General features: G+C 35.3%; 3 protein-coding genes across 3 annotated transcripts; 2 read left to right on the forward strand and 1 right to left on the reverse strand.

The window, feature by feature from the left end:
* Nucleotides 1-5,020: 5,020 nt before the first annotated feature.
* Nucleotides 5,021-11,662, reverse strand: CIP7 (COP1-interacting protein 7). Its single transcript, XM_086247832.1, has 9 exons — nucleotides 11,439-11,662; nucleotides 11,137-11,316; nucleotides 10,555-10,667; nucleotides 10,048-10,082; nucleotides 9,895-9,947; nucleotides 9,636-9,788; nucleotides 9,052-9,320; nucleotides 7,051-8,813; nucleotides 5,021-6,696 (listed from the first exon to the last, which is right to left on the reverse strand). Exons 1-9 carry the CDS (start codon nucleotides 11,495-11,497, stop codon nucleotides 5,644-5,646), a joined length of 3,678 nt encoding a protein of 1,225 aa, XP_086103958.1. The 5' UTR covers nucleotides 11,498-11,662; the 3' UTR covers nucleotides 5,021-5,643.
* Nucleotides 11,663-17,876: 6,214 nt separating this feature from the next.
* On the forward strand, nucleotides 17,877-19,002 carry LOC147298076 (putative 2' cyclic ADP-D-ribose synthase BdTIR). The gene is made up of 2 exons (XM_086229904.1): nucleotides 17,877-18,358; nucleotides 18,888-19,002. Exons 1-2 carry the CDS (start codon nucleotides 17,877-17,879, stop codon nucleotides 19,000-19,002), a joined length of 597 nt encoding a protein of 198 aa, XP_086086030.1.
* A 1,874-nt stretch (nucleotides 19,003-20,876) lies between these two features.
* Nucleotides 20,877-24,072, forward strand: LOC147298077 (Peroxidase superfamily protein). Its single transcript, XM_086249452.1, has 4 exons — nucleotides 20,877-21,442; nucleotides 21,597-21,785; nucleotides 21,919-22,081; nucleotides 23,427-24,072. Exons 1-4 carry the CDS (start codon nucleotides 21,227-21,229, stop codon nucleotides 23,807-23,809), a joined length of 951 nt encoding a protein of 316 aa, XP_086105578.1. The 5' UTR covers nucleotides 20,877-21,226; the 3' UTR covers nucleotides 23,810-24,072.

The raw sequence follows: 24,072 nt of genomic DNA on the forward strand, positions 1-24,072 counted from the left end.
TCTCCCTCTAAATGCAAAAAACAACTGTAAAAACTCGAAAGTATTGAAGTGAAAGAGACAACAAAATAAAGAAAAAAAGAATAAAAGTGACTATATTTAACACCAGAAAACTACATGCCACCAGTTGACTTAATAGTGAAAATGGGTATTTCACCTGTAATAACGAAATCCCCAAAATAGCCATTGTTGGTTAGGAACAGTGAAATTGGAAGTGCATTACAAAAAAATAAAACGAATATTATTTTTTCTGGTAAAAAATATTGTTAAGTGTCAAACTTTTCAGCAAGTAGTCCCACTTGTTATAGAATAAGGTACATATGCCTATCAAATATGCAACTGTCTCAAGGAGAGAAGGAGTTCAAATCATATGTTTTTATTGTGTCTTTGTCATGAAAATACACAGTGGAATGTAGGGGTGGACATTAATTCGTTCGAGCCGACGCTTTGACCGACCTGTCAACCAAAAAATCCAAAGCCGACCCAACTCAATAGACACCAGCTCAGTTTCGGGTTCCGTCCTCCACCGACCATCGGCACCCGTGCCGACTCGAGAGGGTATGACAGATCCTAGGCGAGAGAGAATGGTGAAGTGCCATTTTTTCCAATGAGACAAAGACCCAAATGAGAGAGAGAGAGAGAGAGAGAGAGAGAGAGAGAGAGAGAGAGAGAGAGAAGCCTTGTCGGCTTAACTCGAACTTCGACCGCTACGATTGTCATTATGACTAACCTAACCCCGCTCCGACCAATGGTTGTGCGGGCGGTGGTGGTTGAGTCTCAAGCCAACTATCGCCCACCTTTAATGAAATGAGAATAATAAAAGAGAAAGTCGGTTGAGAAGATGGATAACATTTCCCTTTACTTTAAACATTAAATTTGTTTTTTCGATAGACTTCGAACATTAAATTTTGACTTAAGGATCAATGATCATTGATTTTCATTGTAAATGATGGACAATAGATTTATATTTCTATCATAATTAATGTTGGAAAATGAGTTTTGCATTCCAATGAAACATAATATGCATGTGCAGCATATGATAGTTGGTATGGTCCAATGGGACATCCAAATAATTAATTTTACTTTTAAATATATTTGGCTAAATAAATAAAAGAATTCAAGAGATGCTAGTTGGAGGGGCAATTTTGGCATGATGGATTTAAAGGAAGTGTACCACGCCAGAAAGTTATGGCAGGAGTAAATGATGTAACCAATTGTTCGGTGGGGACTGGGGAGTATGCGTTTGTTGAGAGAGAGAGAGAGAGTGGAAGAAGGGAATGGAATCATCTATGGATGCTTCTAAAGAGTAAAGTGCAACAGGCTTTCTGATCAAGGAAGATATATCTGATCCAACGGCTGATATGGAGGGTTTTTGGGATGCGTGAAACAGACGAAAGAAAATCAAACCTTTGCTTTCAGTGTCGGTCGTCTTTCACTGTCACATTTGGCTTGTATTGCATGCAATGATGGAATACAGCCTCTGACCTTGTGATAAAGAAGAAAGGAAATGCACGTTAAAGTCACATGGTAAATAAGAAGAGGTAAAGATCCAATTAAGAAAAGGGCCTTCAAGGCCCAAAGTTTCGAGCCCAAAAGGCAAAGGCCTAGGTTCTCCGACGATGCCCATGGGCGAAAGGGCAGTTCGGTCCATTTACTTATATCGTGTTTATTCTAGTTCCATTCATTTTACACTTCTAGTTTGGGCTTTTTATGCTTTCAACTTTGGACTCGTTCGACTTAACTTGATAAATAATAATGCTAAATGAAAGTTAAGGAGAGTGGCCAAAAAAAAATTAAGGAGGAAGAAATCTCTAACAATTTTGTAAAGAAATTTTTTCTTAGTTTGCAAATTACAGTGCTATGAAATGATTGAAATCTTTTAGTTAACAAGACCGTAATTTATGCATATAGAAATAATAACCTTCAATAGCTAATGGGAAATAAAGTAGCCTTTAATACAAAGATAAATGAAAAATACATAATATCTTTGGAGGGAGAATAAGTTCGTGATATTCAAGATTTGATGTACTAATTCAATTTAGTTCGGATTTCATACATTCTTTCGAAAATACATGTTGTCTTTAAGTAAATAAATTTTAGGAAGAAGGGTATAATTCTAAAATTGCAATAAGAGTAATATGTGTCTTCTTTGGTTATAGTAACACCTTGCTAATACAAAAGATAGTTTATTTATTTCCTTAATTAAATGGGGTACGGTAATCCGTATAATTGGTCTAAAATGAAGATAATATCTTTGAAATTCCTTTTTTAATGAGAAATGATATTCGACAAAAAAAAAAAAAAAAGAGAAATGATATTAGATACCATATTCTTTTTATGGTATCGTATTAATTATCGTATTATCAATATTTTTGTATTCTTAGACCTTCAATATTTCCATTAACATCCATATTTATAACCTTGCTAAGAAGTTTAGAAATACAGCTCTTATGAGTCCCAAAAAGTGTCTTCTCCTTAACATAATTCCGAAGCCAAAATTATAATTGTACGTTCTTGACATCTTGTTCAGTTTCGAACTACAAATTGAGCGCAATGTGGTCTGATACACTTGGAGCTGCACTCATATGGACCAAAGCTTCAAGATGGAGAAAAGTGGCCAAATGGTAAACAATATATATTTTACTCAATCCTCTAGTTTTTATATACCAAAATATATGCTTGCATAATCTTTCATCGATTCAATTAAGCCTTAAAGAGTTTTTTTCACTACAGAAGTACATGTCCATCTACACAATGATGTTGTAGAATTATAATTTGATTTTCTATACATATTGGTGTAAATATATATATATACAAACGTTTCTGCATACCACGTCCGTTTTTTAGCCAAATGTGAGTGTTTTTATGATTTTTTGTCATTTTTTATTCCACTTTTGACAGAGTTCACAATTTTAGGATATAGAATTTTATATTTTAGAGCATAGGATCAACATTCGAGATTATATTTTAACTTTTTACTCTCTAATTTTAGGCGGCAGCGGGTAGCCAGCCTCTATTGAAAGTTGTGGCCAGCACTACTTTTGGTAGGCCAGGTGACTAATGGTGCTTTGTGTTGCAGCAAGAGCCTGGTTAAGCGAGTTCAGCTGCATTTAACCATCCAAAAGAATAGGAGAGATGCTATTATAAGGCAGGCACGTGCGGACATTGCTCAACTCCTCCAAAATGGCCACCTACACCAAGCTTTGGCAAGGGTAATTAATCAACGGTAGCACTACCCAATTGCCATTTTACTATTTACTCATTTTATCAATTTGGATATCACATCGGTTTTGGATTCAGGTTGAGGAACTCCACAAGGACCAGGGCCTGTTGGCTGCCTATGATCAAATTGACTATTTCTGCAACTGCATAACCACCAACATTGCCCATGTATGCAAAAAGAGGTACTTATTTTGGTGTAATACGCTCATTTTAGATATCTAACATATTATGTTATTAGTCTAATATGACATATGAATAAAACAAGAATTCATCTTATTAATGGTCTAGATTGATAGTTTGACAACATATATAACATGCCAGATTGTCTGACACGAGAATATTTCTGCGTATCCTCATCTTTACTGTGTATATATTACCATTTTTATTTTTCAGTAGGCTGATTTTACATATTCTGAATTGTTGCTGTGTAGTAGCGTGCAAGACTTGCCTAGAGATGTTGCCGAAGCTGTGGCAAGTTTGATATTTGCTGCCTCAAGATGTGGCGAACTGCCAGAGCTACATTTGTTGCGTAGGCTGTTCAAAGAGCAATATGGATGGGAATTCGACATTATCAATGTTGATTTACGACCTGGGAATCGTGTGAATCCTCAGCTAAATGAGAAGCTATGCAGAACTCTAGTTCCAGCTTATGTGAAAGAAGAGTTAATAAGTGATATAGCCTATAAGTACCATCTTCAACTGGCACATCAGGAAAGAAAAGCCATGGCGCACCAGGTGGGTTTCTACCATCTTGTATATATATCACATTAACTAATCACATTATTTATCACATCTCCGACATAAAATAAAAATCGATTTGCCTAGTTTGGTTTCACGTGAGTTCCACCTAACAGATGTGATCGACAAATAGTATGAGTGTTTGTGTTGCAGCATTATTTTTATACATTATATCTTGGATTCTTTTTATGTTTTCTAATGTATTTGACATATAATTTGATAAAACTCCCTAAGCTTACGAGTTCTTTTCCTGATGCATGGTTCAGAATTACTCTTTCTCAGACAAAAATTTCAAGTATGAGCAGAAAGCTGATGGGATTCGAATACAAGTTCCAAAACTGGAGACAGAGAGGAAAAGTGGGATAGTTTGTTCGCTGTCAAACAGTAAGCTTACAGCGGCTACTCCATCCCATTCTCAAATTGGCTCGAATGGTACTGATCATGGTTTAGGTGGCCCAACAAAAACTAAGAAAAATGCAACTCAAGATCATTGCAAAAACGGAAACATGCACATAAATATTGACTCATGGGATGGAAAAGCAAGCTCTAAGACACATGCCATGACTAATTTACCTGGAAAAATCTCAAATGGGAAAATGGTTCCATCTGAAATTCGGCATGACTGTTCCTCCCCTTGGGATACTGTGAACAAAGGTCGTTCCAAGATGTTGTTGAAGGGTCGCCATTCGTTCAATGGTTTCGGTGATGAACATAAAATGCCAAAGGGAAGCTCTCCTTGCTCAAGCCATGTCCACCCCAAGCTTCCGGAATATGATGATGTAGTGGCCAAACTTCATTGTCTCAAGGTAGAGTATAGGCAACATAAAAGCCCGTCATTTTTTCTGACACTTTAGAGAATGATGTAGAAGTGGGATTTGATTAAAATCTCATAAATGTTAGGTCTTAATGAAGTTTATTTTAGGTTGTGGAATTGGGTGAATGATACAGATTAGTATTTTGTGACCATTTTGTCGCATAACAGAATAATATTTAATTTAAAATCTTGGCAATCCAGTGGCTCATTATAGAAGAAATCTAATTGGTTTACTATCAACAAACAGAAAACAGAAATCATAAGTAACAAATTCCATTTGACATATCAGAGTATTTCTTCACATTATCCTTGTCTCGTGTTCTTTCATGAACAAATGAGTCAGAAGACTCAGAACTGTCAAAGCTTCCGTGATCATATACAACCCAAACCAGTTCTACCGAAAAAAGAAAATCCAACCCCATGAATAAAATTCAATCATGCCACTACAGATTCTTTTTATAAACATTATATACTCGCTGATTAACAAAGGTACAAGGATGTCTGCTTTCTTACACATACAAAACAGATTTTGATAAAAGAAAATTACAAGATATACATAAATAAACTCGTACTGTCTATCAATGCAAATGCACAAGTGGTATCAAATAAACAAATGGCCTTGTTTTTATCTTCCAAGGATATACCAAAAATACTTAACTTACAGTGCTCTCCTTGTGTGGCTGCAACACCCTTCGCCTTATTGTGAATGAGAGCCATCTAGGTTATTCCACTTGACAGCCATAAGGCACGCATCAGCTGCATTATCAAGCAATTCAAATTGTAGGTCCATCCATTGGACTTGAACAACCCAGAAACCAATGCAATCTGCATAAGTATTTCTGCTAACAATGAATTAACTAAGCTCCACAATATCAATTGACAGCAGAGTTTCGGCTCTTCCGTCCAAACAAAAGAAGCTTCCTAAGCCCTTTGGCAGCTTTAGGAGAGTTTTCATCACTGTTCCATTTCTTCCTGGATTGGAGTTGTTCTGAGAGTGTTTCATTACTTGGGGGAGTAGAGATTTCTATCTCAGAAATCTCATGAGAGACTGGAAAACCATTATTTGTTGCACCATTTTCTTCAATGCTCACAGCTGAAACAATGGAAGATTTGTTAGGTGATCCCAGAATAGGAAGATGTACACTCCCTTCAGGAATATAGTTTCTTTTGTCTTCATTAAGAACTGGAGATTCCTTGGGTAATTCTTCAGCATCACCTGTAAACTGATCCAGTTGTGCAGAGTTATGTTCAATAGGCACAGATGAATCCAAATTGGCTGAATACCCATTGCAGCTTCCATTATCCAAGGCCTCTCTTTGTAACATCAAATTTCCCTCATTTTTTTCTATGGAAGATGTACTATGGAGTTCCTTAGCCTCTTCCAAATCATTGATGGCATTAGTGGGTTGAGTTGCAGGTGCAGCTGCTGACTCAATTGGCAGTGCTTCTGTGGCTTCTATGCAAACCTGTACCTGGACATCAGAATCAGACGAAATTAACTGATTTGAATTCTTCAGGTTGTCTTTTGCATCTGAAGGTTTGGTTCTGTTTGGACTCGGTTTCTTATTCAAAGCACCAATTGCCTTCTGTGATGACGTAGTTGCAACTACACCATTTGCCTTGATGGTTTGTTTTTTGGGTTGGCCAGAATTCGGCAAAGTTGTTGACAACTTATCAGTAACGCGCGCAGTTGCAAGGCGTTCAATGGTGGAACTCCGCAGGACAGGCTTATCTGCTTTCTTGGTTTCTTGGCTTGGGGATTGAATTTTAAGCTTCTCATTCTTTGTGTTAGCCATAGCTGTTTTGGCAGGTTTATTTTCTGCTGGGGCCTTCTTAGATGTTGCCGTATTAGAACCACTCCTTTCAGTAATTCTCTTCTGGCGTTCAATTACTAACTCCTCCATTTTCTTTCTCTGTTCTTCCTCCTAATAATTATTGGAAGAGAAAATGAATAAAACCAGCAAAATGAAGGGTGAGAGGAATATTATGGTAAAAAAAAACTAGTCTTATGATATCTAAGGCAAAGATATAATTCCATTTGGTTTGGGTAGCATAAAACAGAAAGTTCAACAACATATCGGCGTTATATAAATAATAAACCTCTAAAAATTTTCTGATAAAAAGAGACAAAAAAATCGTTTAAATGATATTAGGAAAAATCAGATGCAAACAATGAAATGACTCTAAATCCTTCAAAAACTCAACAAAAACTGAAAATTATATGTGCAATACTCTAATTATGTTAGTAACAACTTACAACATAAATATTGGTTACATACCCTTTCAAATTTACTCTTCGGGATTGTGCTTTTGCTTACAGAAGCAGGTTTCTTGCTTCTTGACATGATATCAGATTTGCTTTTCCCCAAAGATCGATTTAGAACTTTAGACCTTGCTTCTTTGGTTGGACCTTTTCCTCTAGGAATTCCATTGGTTTTACCATTCCTGCCCTTACCATTAGAAGGCTGCTTAACATCAACACAATCAGTCGTTTCAGTGGCTTCATGTGATGAAGCATTATTTTCATAATCCATTTCTGGATCCCATGGTGCCACAGCATGCTCCACAGCTGAACCACGATCAAGCACCATGTAAAGGTCATCTGGTTCATGGAAGCTAAGGGCTTCAGGCTTATCATTTGAAATCTCTGGCTTGCCATATTCATATTGAGTAGCTCCAATGATTTCTGGAACGATGCTCATATCTGTCCTGAACTGAGAATCAGATTGATCATATCGGTCTTGAACCATGAAAGAGTCATCCACTAAAACATCTCTCTTATTTTTCTCAGCATGAATGCTGTCAATAGCTAATGATGATGAAGCATAAACACCATCAAACAGTTTCAGATCATTGTTGGCATCCTGATTTGCTGATATATCTGTTTGGTTGATGAACCAATCCCCTTCATTTGGACATTTGGTTATGTAAGATTCATTGGCACAATCAGGTAGGGTATCATGAGAATTGTTCCCTGGTTCTTCAATTCTCTTAGACAATAATAAATCCTCATATGTGCTATCTTTTTTCTTGGCAATCCGGGCAACATTCTCGCCACCATCGACGTATTCAACGTGAGTTTTACTCTCATTAGCTGGATCCCGCTCAGTCACCAAAACAAATTCACTTGAATCTACTTGTTTCCTTGTCACTTCCTTATGTCCCTGGTTAAATGCAAATGATCTTCCTTCACCAGAGTTCTTACTTGAAAAATATTCCTCCTCAACCTGTACATTGTGTGGTTCTGTACCAAAAGAACTTGAATCCTTGTCCCTCATGAGAAGGTCCTGGAAAGCATTCCAGTTGTCATTTTGTTTTTCTGCCCCATAATTATTTGCAACTACATTCTCAGTTTCCTGATCAGCAGCACCATTTGCATCACCTACAATGCCAGGGAACTTGATCTCACCTTGTTTTCTATGACGACGTGAGGTTGATTTATGTCTCTTCTCCAATGACCCAACAGCTTCCTCTACCTGCTGTTTAAGAGATTTCCCATCAATGAATCCATCCTCATCTGATGAACTTCCCTCAGACTCACTTCCTAAATCTCCATCCCTCTTAGATGTTATGTAATTGATATTGCGGATAACAACCTTTCTTGAGGACTTCCTCCCGTTCTTTGTCCTATGCAGTTGCTCTGTTCCAGAGTACTTTTTTCCATGCTGCATATGATCATCAGATTCACTCTCATAACTAGAGCCACTGTTTTCATTGGATCCATCTTGTTCTGAAGTTTCCTGTACTTTTCCATGAGAATGTTTCTTTTTGTTCCTGTAAGATTTAGGATTCCTACGAACATCAGATTCCTGATCAAAAATAGGACCAGATTCATCCCCATTTGGAGGCCATTTCATATTTCCTGGATAATATGGCGGAACCTGCATACCAGGAAAAAGGTAACCTTGATAGGGGTGCATTTGTTGAAATACAGGACCTTGAAAATTGTGCATGTACTGAGGAAGATGGTTTGGCCATGGGTTTGGTACTTGAGCTTTCCCATCCGTTGATGACATCTTACCCGATGTTGGCAAGCTAGTATCTGCACAAGACACAAGAAGAGGTTGTTGGAGATAGAAGCTCGGTTTACAGCAGCCTTTATTCTTGACATCAATGAATTACTGTCTACTCTCATCAGATTGTATAGATGTGAAAGGAAAATGAAGATGATCAGAGTCTTTGGATTGTCATTTTTAAAACCAGAAGAACTTTTTGAGCAAAGTAGATCACAGTCAAATTATAGGTAGAAACCAGAAAGACTCATGGATGTTCAATCATACCTTGGTTCGCGTCCAGACTTCCATGACTTGTTGACTCAGACACTGACGTGTCTAGTGAGCCATTCTTCCCAATAGAGAGAATACTTTGGTTAACATTTATCATGAGATTCTGGCTGTGGTCATTATCTTCTCCAGCAAGAATGATTCCTGAAGTTCCCAAGTATGGCAGTTCTGGCTGAGAGCATGCCTGCATTGCTGCTATTTCTTCCATCCAAAGCCTATCTTCGTTCTTTTGCTTGTATAGATTTATGAAATTTATGCATGCTTCCCTAAAATAACCAAACACATACATCCTTTAATAAAGATTTACTCCGACTGAACCTCCAAACGGGCAAAAAGAAGAAAGATAATTTTGAAAGAGCAAAAAAAATTTATTGTATTAAATTTGAAATGAGGATAAAGGCACTTAATAGTCATTATCCACTATTGATTCCACTAAAGTGTGGTCCTGGACGAGGAGATCTGGATATGTTTTTAACATTCAGTGTCCTAAATTTTCTTTAATCTTTAAGAGGCTAAGAGGCTCACGTTCAAAAACTGTATGGAATATGGCAACAAGTGCAAGTCAAGTCAGTTTTTCATACCTTAAACGTGAAGCTCCAAAAGCATCAGAAAAAGATATAAGATCGTCTATATAGTCCAGTTCAAATCCAGAAACTAAAGCACGAGCATAAGCCATCGCTTGCTCTTTGCAGAGTACGACCTTTCGGGTTTCCAAAACACGTTGAAGACGAATCCTGTTCATCAACCGCAACTGAATAATCAATGCATGAAAATGCAATATGTTGTAACCAAGTATGTATAATAATCACATATGAGCAATTGAAAATCCAGATAAGTTACTTGGAATTCTCTTCTGGCACAGCATCAATGGTTTCATTGGATTCACTGTTTGGCTAATGCACCATCACACAATAAACAAGTTCAGTATATTGGTGAGAGCTTCAAAAAGAAACATCATTGTTATTTCACTTAAAACTGTCAAACTATACATACCTTGATGGCAGTTGACTTATTGTGATTCCCATCAGCTGTGGACACGTTTTAAGGAACTAAAAGTTAGAAGATAAATTTTTTCAATTGTAGCAGTTAAAGTAATAAAGAGAAAAGGGTGGTTCATGCACGAGTCTCCCGCCTTTTCAGGTTCGGGGAGGTTCAGATGTAAGCAGCCCTACCCCTGCTTGTGGAGAGGCTGCTTCCTATTTTAAATCTGCAACCTTTATGTCACGGTGAAGCAGCCTTACGAAAGAGACTAATAACTCATATTTTATCAATCATTGTAGCAAATGCATGCTTTTATTTTAAGGATTCAAATGAGATTTTTCCAAAAAAAAAAAAAATCTATTAGGCATCACCATTTATATCCTAATAACTGGTGAAGCTTTCACCACCCACTCCCCCCCACCCACAAGAAAAGAAACAATGGAGATGCAATCCGTAGGTAAATGAATTGAAGAATATATAAGAAGAGATCAAGTATGATTAAGTATCTCCAAAGTACACCTTCTGCCTCTGTGAGTTCACTTGATTGAATCGAATTCTCAATCTGCACAATCTCTCTCTCAATAGTCACGAATCTCTCAAGAACTTCTGGTGTGCTAACAAATCTCACAAACCTGTTGCATGTACATCAATACAATGACACCAGTTACCCAATTTATCAACAATTCACAATTCACACTTCATAACATCACGAAATCTGCAACATATAAGTTATATAACAAGCTAAAGATCACAAATTTACATCAAATCCAAGTGTCCTCTGACCTCTCCAATTCCAAGTTGTAGAAAGCTCTGTTTCAAAGTTTTTGGTTATCTCAATTACGACCAGGCTTTTCTATTAAATTAATTACAATATAGGAGCTTCTTTCCACAAATAAACAAGTTCTTCTTGCAAATTTAAAGTCCTGGGTCCAAGCCCAGATCCAAACTTGGTCAAATAATTGAGAAATTCTCACTCAATTATGCTAGAATTCTAGTAACCCATTGAAGCTTGGATCAACAATGTCTAACCTTAGCTAAGCTGAGACCCTGAGAAGCAAAAAACAAACAAACAAACACATACATTCAGCACATAATTACTACCTTTGCAGAGTGGCTTTGGTGAACCAGGAGGCAGCTGAGCCCGAAGGCCGAAGAGTGATGGAGTAGCCTCCTTTGGAAATCTGATCCTTGGCACATTTCAGGTGTGTAAGAAATGGTTCCAGAAGCCCAGAAGCCAATTTCTCACTAGCACCACCAGCAGCAAATATCACAAGCTCACATCTTTGACACAAATATTGACACAAAACTCAATGTTAGCAAAAACCCAGATAATGTTTAATTGCATACACCAACACGAACCTAATGAAAGCATGTGTCTGTGTGTTTGAGCAAAAAAAGGGTACCTTGTTCTGGTTGGAGTGAGTTGGAAGAGAACATGATCAAGACGAGTCCGAGAGTCCATTGTGTTTGAGAGAGAGAGAGAGAGGTTGGTTTAGAGGTTCATAAATGGTAATGTGAGCTTGAACATGGGTATGGAGCTCTGGGTCACAGAGTTTTCTGTGAAGGGTTGGTTACACATGAAAAGAGAGAAAGAGAGAGTGCCAGCAGGAGGTGATGAAGCTGAGAAGCAGATCACATGGGGAAGTTTGGGAGAGTCCGAGAGGCACTTTTAGATTGTTTGTGAATGTGGGGTGGGTCCCACGTGACGATTAGTGCCGACAGAAGCCATCTATCTCACGCTTCTCACTCTTCCACACATTGCTTTCACGGGAGAAGAAGATGAGTGAATCTAAGGTGTTCGATATCCCCCTTCCAATATCTAACAATTTTCATAAAGTATTCATGTTAATGTCTTATAACTTTTTTTTTTTTAATCAATCCGTCAAAAATTTATAATTATTTAGCCAATTTTTAGACAGAATTACTTAGCTGACGGTCAAGATGTGATCAAGTGGAAAATTACTCAACTATTGTCTTGATTATCATCCGTTGCCACTTTGAATAGCCCACCACCATCAAAAGTGGAAAATTTCAGCCCAGAAGGTTTTCAGAAATTATAATTGTCACTTAATAAAATTTCCCCAATTTCCACGTCATATAAATTACATAGGATTGATGGTCCTGAGTACCCAAGCAGTGATATAGCTGGGAATGGAGATTTTATATTAAAATATTTCCATTCTATAATAAATAATCTGGACTTGCCATGCAATATTTATAGACTTATATAGTGTGCAATAAGCCAATAAGTACTTGTACTACCACTACTACCCAGGTAACCAATGTTCTTTCTTTCAATCTAAACTGTCACATTATTTTAAATTATGTGTATTACAAATCTCACGATATTCAAATTCTGTATGTGTTAGGATACAATTTCTATCCTATTTTTGTATAAAAAAATTTATGTGATATATTTTAAGAAAAATGTGAACATCTTATAATTGATTTGAAATCTAATAATCAAAACAGTTTTTAATTTGATTAACTTTTTTAAGAATGATTCTTAAAAGAAATCTAAATATGAAATTAAAAAAAAAAGTACGAAATGCTCAACAAAAGAATGTGATTATCAATAATATTAAAAGAGAAAATAAAGAAGGACCAGTGGTTAAGAAGTCTACTTAGGGCTTGATCATTTGAGAAATTATTACTGTAGCTTTGTTTCTCTCTACCAAGTTTTTTTTTTTAATAAGAGCAGTTAGAAACATAGAGGAAGAGGGTCCCCTCGCACATTCATGTTGGATTTGTGACAGTGTGCGTGAGTGTGAGAAAAAAGCTATGGGTTTTGCTTTACTATCTTGAAGACTTGAAGTCAAATTGAGTGATGGAGTGGCAAGGAATCATAACATGACTGTCAAGCACCAACCGCAAAATGAAAAGCTTACCCCAATCCAAATTCCAAACCATTCAATCTCCAACTATACATTAATTCTCTATTTCTCTTTGTCTTTTCCTTATAAACCTAATCTTGTGGTCTTATCCATTCAACCACAGTTTATTAAAATAGTTCTCTTCTGAGCCTTGTTCATTTGTAAATGTTAGGGATTGTACGGCTTAAAACGTAGGTGGAGGAACTGCTTTATTTATTATTGGATAATGCTAGCTATTTATATTATTTCAACTGGGTTGTGTATCATGCATGCATCATCTCTACAATAGTTATTGATAACTTGATTAATATTGTTGATAATATTTTGATAGTTTGAATTTTGAGGTACAATGATTCTCTATCATGGTATAAGATTTTAATTAATTCTAGGAGAAAATAGATTATGCAGATACTACATATGATACACACATTTTTAACCAATTGGATATTAAAAAGTTTCATTTTCTCCTATTAAGGTATAATTTTTCACTATTAAATTTAGACACATAACATAAAATGTTTGTATCATAAATAGATGTCTCTTATTAATTACTTTCCCACTTATCACTTGTTATGTTATTTATGCTTGAATTGGACTCTCATGGCAAAAAAAAATGCTTGAATTGGACTCATATTAATTTAGAAGATGCTACTTAGGGTCACCTAATAGGCTAATATATATATGTTGGATAATTATGATGATTTGTACTTGGGGGTGTCCCCAACTTAGATTTCATTGGATTTTAAAAGTCCAATGAAATCTAGGTGTCTCCAACTTAGATTTTAATGGATTCCAATAAAATTTAGGTGTCCCCAACTCAGATTTTAATGGATTCCAATGAAATCCAGGTGTCCTCAAAAAGTCATGGATTTCATTAAGTGAAGGATTTTAATGGATTTTAATGGATTTTAATGGATTTTAATGGATTTGAATGCATTTTTTACACATAACAAATTCCATGAGAATTCCACCAAATTCTTTTGGATTTTGATAAATTCTATGGATTTTAAAATCCATTAAACTCTTTTAAAATCTGAGTTGGGGACACAGTTTCAAACCAGCTAACAACTTGCTTTCATAAATGTACTTGTAATTTCTAATATTCAACCTTAAGTTTCATAATTAAAGATGGTGCGCGCAATAATTGGATTTCAATCATCGTGGGCCGATTCCTACAGCTGTTTATATATATACATATGATAATAAGATCATATCCAACAAATTATTAGTCACAATGATCACCCAACGCCTTTTCTTATCCATTTTCAAATAATTTCTTTGAATATAGATAGCTCCAAAATTTAAGATACCTTTGATGATTTGGAAGAAAATTATGAAGTAACATCCAACTTAATAATTTAAATGGAAGGAATTGATGGGTTCTTTGTGCATTAATATTCCCCAACTACACTACAGGCATTTATGAAATACTTGTTTTATTGGGAGTACTCCATTTTCTAAGTAATTTAATAGTAAAGTATAGCCACCACACTTTAGTGGCTTATTATTATTATTATTTTTGCCAGGAAGTGGCTTATTATTAACTAAACGGTTTTGGTATCAATAACCATCTTATATAAACAATTTAATTAGGGTTTAATTTAATGAGCCTTAGCACAAGTGGCTTGAGTGGAGTGGGACGAATGGTAGATTCTAGGTTCAATTCTCCTTGTTATATAAACACAAAATTAAAAGCTGCTTGTAAATGATTTTGTGTGGAACACTGGAACCTAATAAGTACGTACACGGTACACATAAGGCGAAGCAAAAAACTTAGATAAAATTAAATATAGTTTCAATTACAAAATACACCCACCAACTATGAGGGGTATTTTAGATTGGTTTATAAACAAAAAAATGTTTCAAATTAGTACACTAACTAATAAAGAGTTACAAAATAGCACATACGTTACAAATTTTGTCAGTAAGGACGTTAAATGCTAGTATAGACAGTGCTAATATGAATTTTTTAAATAATGTAAACACTAAATTTACACCATATGGATTAATGATAACAAGTTTAAGGGTTTAAAAGTTTTTGTAGTTTTTTTTTTTATCAATATGACATTATAAATCTATGTATAGCAAATTTGGTGTCTACATTATTTAAAAAATTCACGTCATTGTTGTCCAAAATGACATTTAATTGTCTTTCTTAACGGAATTCATAATAAATGTGTTATTTTGTAGTTTTTTATTAGTTAGTGTATTAATTTGAAATATTTTTTTATTTATGGACTAATTTAAAATATCCTTTTGCATTTGTAATTGAACCTTAAATATATACTAAATCAGAAATAAAAATATAAAATATATAATCGTGATAGAGAAGTTTTCTTTACTTGAAAATTGAAATTAGTGAAAAATTCATGGGTTTTGACGTCGAGTGGTGTAGGACCCACAATTTTTTATGGACTTCACACTATATTTGTGCCTGTTCCGCACAAGATTTTTCTTAGAAATTGGGACCAGCAGAAAAGCAAGCAAAGTCTTCATTTATTTCCACTGGTTTAAGTACCAACTGTTTTAAAAGAAATAAGCTTATGTTACAATATGTGGATATGGTTAGACATAAAGGTATTATGAAACAACAATCCACCTTACATTAGCTGGATACATTATGACATTTTGTCTATTATGAAGAGGACCAAGCACCAATCTAAAAACAGTACTAACATTACTGGGTCCATTTGCTGTTTTCTTTTGTATTTTGTAATTTAGCATTGATATGAAATCCTAACCACCACCACCACCAGAGGACAAGCCAAAACCTCCATTTCCACTGCCACATGCATTATATATCCCTATTGCTATGTGAATGTTGGTTCTGAGTATCACAGCCTTGGATACCCTCTGCTCTGGAGTCTGAGACATAAACAATAAGCAAAACCCCCATTGTTTGTTTATATTTGGTTTTGTTTTTTTTTATTTTTTTATTTTGATTTTATGCTTGTACCCATGTGCCTGGAATTCGAAATTAAACTAGAAATAGATGATTCCAAATAATGTAAAACTGGAGCTGTTTTGTAAAGGTTGACTGTACATGCATGTGAGCATGCATGAGCATTAAAACAGATCCAAGTATATGATCTTGTGCTATGGGGTAATTAACTTGTGCCATGCATGCATTACTTTTGTTTTCAATTACTATATCATGTAAATCTTGTTTTCAATTACTATATCATGCATTACTTTTGTTTTTAGTATTTTGAATCCGTATGCCATGCATCCATATATGGCCAAAAAAAGAATCCATATGCCATCATTGGTTCGGGTAATACCTCAGACGGGCTGCGATCCACCCATCTAACCAAAGCCCAAAAGGGATGGGCCCTCTCACCTAAGTCCAACACAAGCTAGTAGTGGCCCATCAAGGTCCGGAGCCTCCCTGGTGTGGACCATTTCTTACAGTGATTTCCAAGTCCCTATTGTGAGTTCTCTCTTTTACTCTTTTTAGGTTAGTCGTTTGACTTGACCACACAATCCAATAAGTTTTCCAAATTTTCTTTATTTTGTTTTTTAATTATTTGATTTACCTTAATATTATTATTTTTGTTATTTGGAAATCAATAAGAATTACGAAATTTCCCCAACATAGTGACCGAATTGACGATGTTGACCAGATGGGACTAGAGAAGAAAACCAACACGTTTATACGTATCAAACAAAAAGTTGTAATCTAAGGTCCTAAAACGAGAGTATATATGGAACTACCTAGCTTGGGTTTCTGTTGACCTACATCATGAGACAAAGCTAGCTTTTTCTTTCTTTTTTGGTCTGTCAAAGCTAGCTTCAAGGGATGGGAAAACAGTGACACTAAAAATTAATAATAAAATGTCTTAATTAAATATATGGTACACCACACCTACACCTACGAGATGGGCAATTCAATGTTAAATATGGTTAAAAATAAGTTTTGAGTAAAATTTTCATGGACAATTTTATATATTTTATGTGTATTTCTTTTATTACATGACTTGTTTATTGTTAATCATAGCATGTATTTCAATCAACAAATTTGGATATCTACCGGCCAAGTCGATGAGAGAAATAGGCACAATTAATTAATGAGCATATAGGACCGTTCAAGAAAGTTTTTCTTCTTCTAACCATCTGTTATACGTCTACCACGTACACCTACAAGAAACCATTAATGTACACGTACTAACTAGCTAGAAACTAACTAGCTAGAAACTGCCTAGCTAGAGCTAATTAAAATGATGTCAATGGAAATAATTTCATTTTGCAGTGGAATGCCTCACAACGGGGAATATGCAAGGAGACCACATATATATTTTGTGACTATAGTAGTCTATGAATATCGGTCAAACGTACAGTCAAAGAAACCCTTTTGATGGTTTGTGTATATAATTTGTAATAAAGTACATATATGTTAATTTTTATTGCTGTGTTTTTATTAAATATAAAAATCAAGTACAGGCAAGAAGTTACTTGGAGATAGCTAGCTAGCACCTGCGAACTAGGCATGCGCTGATTAATTAGTTTTATTCCACAGGCATGCATTTTATATTTGGTCCTCCATATTAAGGTTGAAAATCAAAAACTTGAACATATATTTTCGTCCAAAACATGTCCCCCTGTGATATTTATACATTACGTACAGCAGTGGAGGCAGCATTCACACTGCGAGAAGGAGACCCTCATCAACGTACGTGTTTGAAGGGTCTTAATTTCGGCCATAACCCATTTGCTTAATAATGCTGGTCAAAATTTCTGTTATTTAAATAATTTTGACATGCATACCACGATAATATCTGTCAAAATCAAAACTAGCTAGAAGCTATTCATATGAGTTTAAGAAAAAAAATGAAGAAAAAAAATGGAAGATTCAGTTGTTCTATTTAAAGCTAGCTAGCTATGCATGCAAATAAATGAAAGTACAATTAATACAAGACACCACCAAAAAGAGAAAACTAGGGCTATAGCTCTTAATTAATTAGAAAAACCATGCATCGTTCATCAGCCATTAGCTTCCAACGCTACCTTTACAGCCACCAAAACCAAACCCAATTGGCTATCAAACCCAACTGTGATGTGTTCCTCAACCACAGAGGGGTAGACACAAAGCGAACAATAGTGTCTCTGCTCTACGACCATCTTTGCAGGTTCAACCTGCGCCCTTTCTTGGACAACAGGACCATGAAACCTGGAGACAAACTGTTTGATAAAATTGACAGTGCCATAAGGGGTTGCAAAGTTGGGGTTGCTTTTTTTTCACCGCGCTATTGTGACTCCTACTTTTGCCTTCACGAACTGGCGCTTATCATGGAGTCCAAGAAGAAGGTGATTCCGATCTTCTGCGACGTTAAGCCCTCTCAACTTCGTGTCGTGGACGATGGGAAGTGTCCGCTGGAGAAGCTTCGGACATTTCGGTCTGCTCTTGAAGAGGCCAAGAACACTGTAGGGCTGACGTTCAACTCCTCAAAAGGGTAAGACCAAGAAATAGGATCATCGTATTTTCTGATTTATTTTTTTTATTGTTGTTCATCTTGTGTTTATACCCAAAACTGTATTATTTCTAAGTTTAAGAATATATATTTAAACAATAATTCATGAATGTTTAAAACAAAACAATTTTAGATATAAGCAAATATCAACCCCAAAAGAGATCAACAAATTAAGAATTCGGACTCAAGATGAATATATTTGTATATATATATAGCTCAAGCCTACTATTATTTCTTTCTTTTTTAGTGTAAACCCTAATCCCACTTATCCTAGTATTTAATATATAAAATATATCTACATTTCAATCTCAAGATGCATTTGAATTAAGATGGAAATGCGGAATTAATGTGGGCCAAGACAAATGTGATATTTTCTGTTGATATATATATTTTGATGCTAATGACCAGCTTGTTGAAGTTAAATGAATTTTATTTTTGTTATACATGTGAACATCTAATAATTTTTTAGTTCTCTACTGAAGTCCCATATTTTCCGTTTAATTTTTTGTAGGAACTTGGCAGATGTTGTAACAAGTGCTGCAGATATTGTAATCAGCAGCCTGATAGATATTGCAGACAAGGAAGAGCATTCTGCTCAGCGTCCAAATACTCCATTCCATTTATAAATCTCGACTCAAGCTAATGAAATGGTCCTTGTTGATTATAAGTTTTCATAATTGTTTCATTTTATTTCTTCTTTGTAACAGAGATCCAAGTTTAAAGCTATGTACCTGCTAACATGTAATAATTCTTTAAATTCCTTCTTAGTTTTATGTATTACAAAATGTTCAGTACAGATTACTTTTCCCAATAATGGTTCATTAATTGATCTATTTCTTCTTCCATTGGTATATTGTAGTGAGAAATATTATACTGTTGAACATGCATCTGAATACAAATGGGGAAGTTAGAATTATGTCACGTTGCTCTTAACTAGCTACATGGTATATGAATCTCCATTAACCATTGTGACGATATATTGTTTTGTGTTTAATAATTAGAGTACTATTAATTCAATTCAAAGTAATTGGTAATTAATAAGTATAGAAATCCACGACATTACATAATGTAATTAGGTAAGACTTCCTTTTTCTATGTGATATGCACTGTCAACAATGGTTAATTGCAAGCTTGTGCAAGACCCCACATTACCTTAAGGTTTTCAAAGGAATAATTACCGCATACAAAAATGAAATTTGTTGGGCAAGTAGTTCTTTAATTCTGTAAGGTAAAAGGTCGAACCATACTTGTATAGGGCCGAAGGAGTTAAAAGGCCCAGAGGGCCCCCGACAGCTTAACAAGCCTGATAGGTTCCAGTAATTAAAGACAACCCAAAGCCCAATCGGAATCTTATCCGATAAACAAGAGGAATTCGGCTATTGTGAGACGGTAAATTTTCCCATCGATGGTCCTATGTGATCTCTCCCTCACTATATACGTGAGTCTCATCATATAAATGTAGATTCTATGTACATTCCGTTAGAGAAAAGTCACATATCACGATCACATACGAAAAATTTTCATTGTCAAATTATGTGACATCGTATCGTCCTACTAATTAAGCTACTAACATAGAAGAAACTATTACAGTATTATTTATTGTAGGAGTTCTATACCTATAAATATGACATACAAACAACTCTAAGAATAAAAAAAATTATACTACAATAGTAGAAAAGTGTGTCTGTATCCAAAAGTTAAAGATGTATTTATATGTCATAAGAGTTTTGAGATTTTGAAAGTTTGATATAAATAACAAAATTAGGACCCTCGACACGTCATATATATATATTCACATAATGCTTTGTTTTAATTAGGCTATTCTTACTTCTGGATTGAAGTTTTAAAAAAGAATTTATATCACTTTTCACTTGAGTGTAACATAATATATAAGAGTTCTATAAAATTTATAGATGGCAGAATTTTCCTTATTCCAGTTAACTCAGTAGACGCCCATTGGACAGACACCCATTATCTGAAACAAAAAAACATGTTCCACCACCGCCATAGCACTTTACTTGAAGTAAAAGTATGTCCCCATCTCCACATATATATATATATATGTGCATAGAATTAAAATGGTACCACCACCACATGTAATCGAACGTGTGTATAACAATCATTTGTGAGATGTTCAACTTCACGCGTAAATGGGTCCTCTTTTGCCAAATCAGTTTCTCCACTTCTCGCAAAACGACACGGCCTCTGAGACTGAGAGCAGGTAGCCTCCCTTTTAGAATGGAAGCCAGCTACATATGCATACCTAGCTAGCTACAGTCCTCCCCACTTTCATTTTAACCTTTGACTTCAATCCCAAAGAGGTCCACCTAGCTAGCCCACAAACTCATATTTCCCAAAAATTCATCCAAAACTTCAACAATATTTTAAGTGTATGCTTAAACCTCAATCTTGTTGTGTTTTCTTGAATTAGCTAGTACATGTGTGTCAACTACATGATTATCTGTGGATGATTTAGATGATATATTAATTGTTTATTGCTAATTGTGCATTTGTTACGTGTCCACCTACATGCAATTAACCTGCATTTAACTACAATTATCGTACATTAATTAGGTGCATAAATGATATAAAAAACCAATATCTTCAATCAACCTATCTTTTTAATTAATTTGCATTTTGTTGTGGGTTGCAACTTTTGTTCAATCATTAGTTTGCATTATATATACACACATTGCCTTCTCTTTCACTCTTCACTAATCTACCAAACTCCTCTCTTGAGCCTTCTATCATCTATCTAGTTATTAATTCCTCTCACGTACTCCACTTCACTTTTTATTGGTTTTGACCATATATAAGCTCTATATTAAATCCCCTTTGGATTTATCGAATATGGTCATTTCTAAGCTTCTTTGTGTGTTTCTGCTGATGGAAATGGTGATGAGTGGCTTAAGATTTGGAGCAGAGGGTTTGAGTATGGGCTATTACATAATGAGCTGCCCCTTTGCTGATCAGATTGTGAAAAATACAGTCACCAGAGCCTTGCAAGCTGATCCAACCTTAGCAGCTGGGCTAGTCAGAATGCACTTCCATGACTGCTTCATAGAGGTCTCTCTCTCTCTCTCTCTCTCTCTCTCTCTCTCTCTCTCTCTCTCACACACACACACACACACACACACACACACCATATATACACATGTGTGTTTTTGCGTTCTGGTTTAAAACATGGTCTTATATATGTATAATTGTTGATGATTAATAGGGTTGTGATGGGTCCGTTCTGCTTGATACAACAAAAGACAACACAGCAGAGAAGGACTCCCCTGCAAATTTGAGCTTGCGGGGGTATGAAGTTATTGATGATGCAAAAGAGCAGCTTGAAAAACAATGCCCAGGCGTTGTCTCATGCGCTGATATTCTCGCAATGGCTGCTACACATGCAGTTTTTTGGGTAACCACATAATATATAAACTCAACTTGCAGTTGAAAGTTTCAATGTTTGTCCAATTCAATTTTTATTTTTTGCACAATAATCAGACCTTAATTTGCACTAATGGGTATTCTTTATAATTTATTACAAACAGGCTGGAGGTCCGGTATATGATGTGCCCAAAGGAAGAAAGGATGGAAGGAGGTCTCAAATATTAGACACATTCAATCTGCCTCCACCCACCTTCAATGCCTCTGCACTCATTACAATGTTTGGGAAGCATGGATTTAGCGTCCAAGAAATGGTGGCTCTATCCGGTAAATATATATGTTGTAATTCTTAATTATGAGTACTTTAAAGTTAACTAGTTAATAAATTAATATGAAACTAATCATACTTTTGGGCTCACCACATAACTAATCTCATAATCTGAACCGTTTATTTTTTAGGTCATACTTCAAAGATCATTATTGTAAAAAATCAACTACATCAAAAATCATTTAGTTATCTAATTGTAATTAAATAAATAAACGATCACTGTTTTCGATAAAAGCATATAAATAATTGTTATTATAATTAAATGGCTAAACAACTTTTGATTTTGAAGATTTTTTATAGAGATGATTTTTGAAGTATGGCCTAAAAATGGATGGTTCAAATTTTGAGATTACATTGTGCAGTAGGCCCAACAGTGTGGTTAGGTTTGTATTAACTTACTAACCAGTTAATTTTAAAATATTTTTGTTCTTTTAAAATATCTAACATATTATATTGTTAGTAAAAACAAAATTATATCATCAACTAGTTATTGATTGCTAATGACTTTTTGATTTAATGGTGGCACCCAGACTCTTTTTATCGGAGAAGCTAGGTCCTAAGTTCAAATATCATGAACGCCAATTATTGATAATAAAAAAAAATAGTTATTAGTCTAGTTGTATTTTTTTTCTGAATATTTAAATAGATCTCAAGTTCGACTATCTCTTCCTTAAATTTTTAAAAAATAATAAAACAAAGCTATAATATGGGCCATTTGGTTTTGTCCGGCCCAACTCACAACAAAGTTTCCTAAGTAAGCCTTAAATCCCAACTCTCTCAAGGCCCCAATACATCCTAGCCCTCCAAGCTCCATCCTTGTTTTTTGTTTTGTTTTTTTTTTTTCCTTTTGATTTTGGGGGAATAGGGATTTGAACTTGGAATTTCTTCCAATATTGAAAAATTTAAAAAAACTTCATTACACCACTAGTTGATGTTGTCCTTAACTTTCAATTTCAACCACACATTTAATAAGCCCACCCTAGAAATGGTTGATTGTTTAGATTGACAATTTTGTACTCTTTAATTCTTACAAATATAGAGAATAACTTACATGTCCTTGTTATAGGGATAAGTGTTATCCCAATTAGAGAGAGACAGAAAGAGAGAGAGAGAGAGAGAGAGAGAGAGAGAGAGAGAGAGAGAGAGAGAGAGAGAATGGGAGAGAGAGAGAGAGAGAAGGGGGGGGAGGGGATAGCAGGTGGTATGCCTGCGTTGCAGTTAAGTCTTCTCACAAATATATATGCAGAAATTAACCTGCTAAATGAGTTCTATTCACTATTTTTCTTTAAAGCTTGCATCCTAATTCCTAAATACATATGCTAATATTGGTTTTGTACTTTGTAGGCGCACACACTCTTGGTGTAGCCAGGTGCTCTTCATTCAAAGCCCGATTGAGTGATTCTGTGGATGCAAACATAGATGCGGACTTTGCAAAGCAATTGTACCAAACATGCAGTGCAGGCGATAATGCAGAGCAACCCTTCGACCAAACAAGGAACAGCTTCGATAATGTTTACTTCAACGCACTGCAAAGGAAGGCTGGAGTGCTTTTCTCTGACCAAACTCTGTATGCAACTGCAAGAACCAGAAACATTGTGAATGGTTATGCCTTCAACCAAGCCATGTTCTTCTTTGATTTTCAGATGGCAATGGTGAAAATGAGCACGCTTGATGTTAAGGAAGGCTCCAAAGGAGAAGTGCGACAAAATTGCCGCAAAATCAATTGATGGATGGATTACTTTTGTTTGTACATTCATCTTTGGATGTCTTTAATTCGCATTGTTGATGTGAAAAATTCTGTCATTAATTAAATATTCAAATATTAGTATGTTACATAATAATTAATAATGGGTCCTTTGAGTTTTTGACTTCTTGTATCTCTTTACTTTATAAAATGGCATGGTTATGATATATATAATCTAGAAGCTCGAGACATAGTATAGTATTAAGATACGTAAGAGTTCGATTCTCTCTAATGTAATAAAAAAAT

This window comes from Dryas octopetala, chromosome 1 (genome assembly GCF_963921425.1).
Source record: "Dryas octopetala chromosome 1, drDryOcto1.1, whole genome shotgun sequence".
Classification (NCBI taxonomy): domain Eukaryota; kingdom Viridiplantae; phylum Streptophyta; class Magnoliopsida; order Rosales; family Rosaceae; genus Dryas; species Dryas octopetala.

What these genes read in the sequence shown, in the direction of transcription:
- CIP7 (XM_086247832.1), bottom strand. Translation starts at nt 11,497, where the DNA reads ATGGACTCTCGGACTCGTCTTGATCATGTTCTCTTCCAACTCACTCCA. An exon ending in GTGCCAGAAGAGAATTCCAA is followed by an intron (nt 9,789 to 9,894) that starts GTAACTTATCTG and finishes GTTGATGAACAG; the next exon opens with GATTCGTCTTCAACGTGTTT. An exon ending in TTTGGAGCTTCACGTTTAAG is followed by an intron (nt 9,321 to 9,635) that starts GTATGAAAAACT and finishes TGGTTATTTTAG; the next exon opens with GGAAGCATGCATAAATTTCA.
- LOC147298076 (XM_086229904.1), top strand. Translation starts at nt 17,877, where the DNA reads ATGCATCGTTCATCAGCCATTAGCTTCCAACGCTACCTTTACAGCCAC. An exon ending in ACGTTCAACTCCTCAAAAGG is followed by an intron (nt 18,359 to 18,887) that starts GTAAGACCAAGA and finishes AATTTTTTGTAG; the next exon opens with GAACTTGGCAGATGTTGTAA.
- LOC147298077 (XM_086249452.1), top strand. Translation starts at nt 21,227, where the DNA reads ATGGTCATTTCTAAGCTTCTTTGTGTGTTTCTGCTGATGGAAATGGTG. An exon ending in CTACACATGCAGTTTTTTGG is followed by an intron (nt 21,786 to 21,918) that starts GTAACCACATAA and finishes TATTACAAACAG; the next exon opens with GCTGGAGGTCCGGTATATGA. An exon ending in AGAAATGGTGGCTCTATCCG is followed by an intron (nt 22,082 to 23,426) that starts GTAAATATATAT and finishes TGTACTTTGTAG; the next exon opens with GCGCACACACTCTTGGTGTA.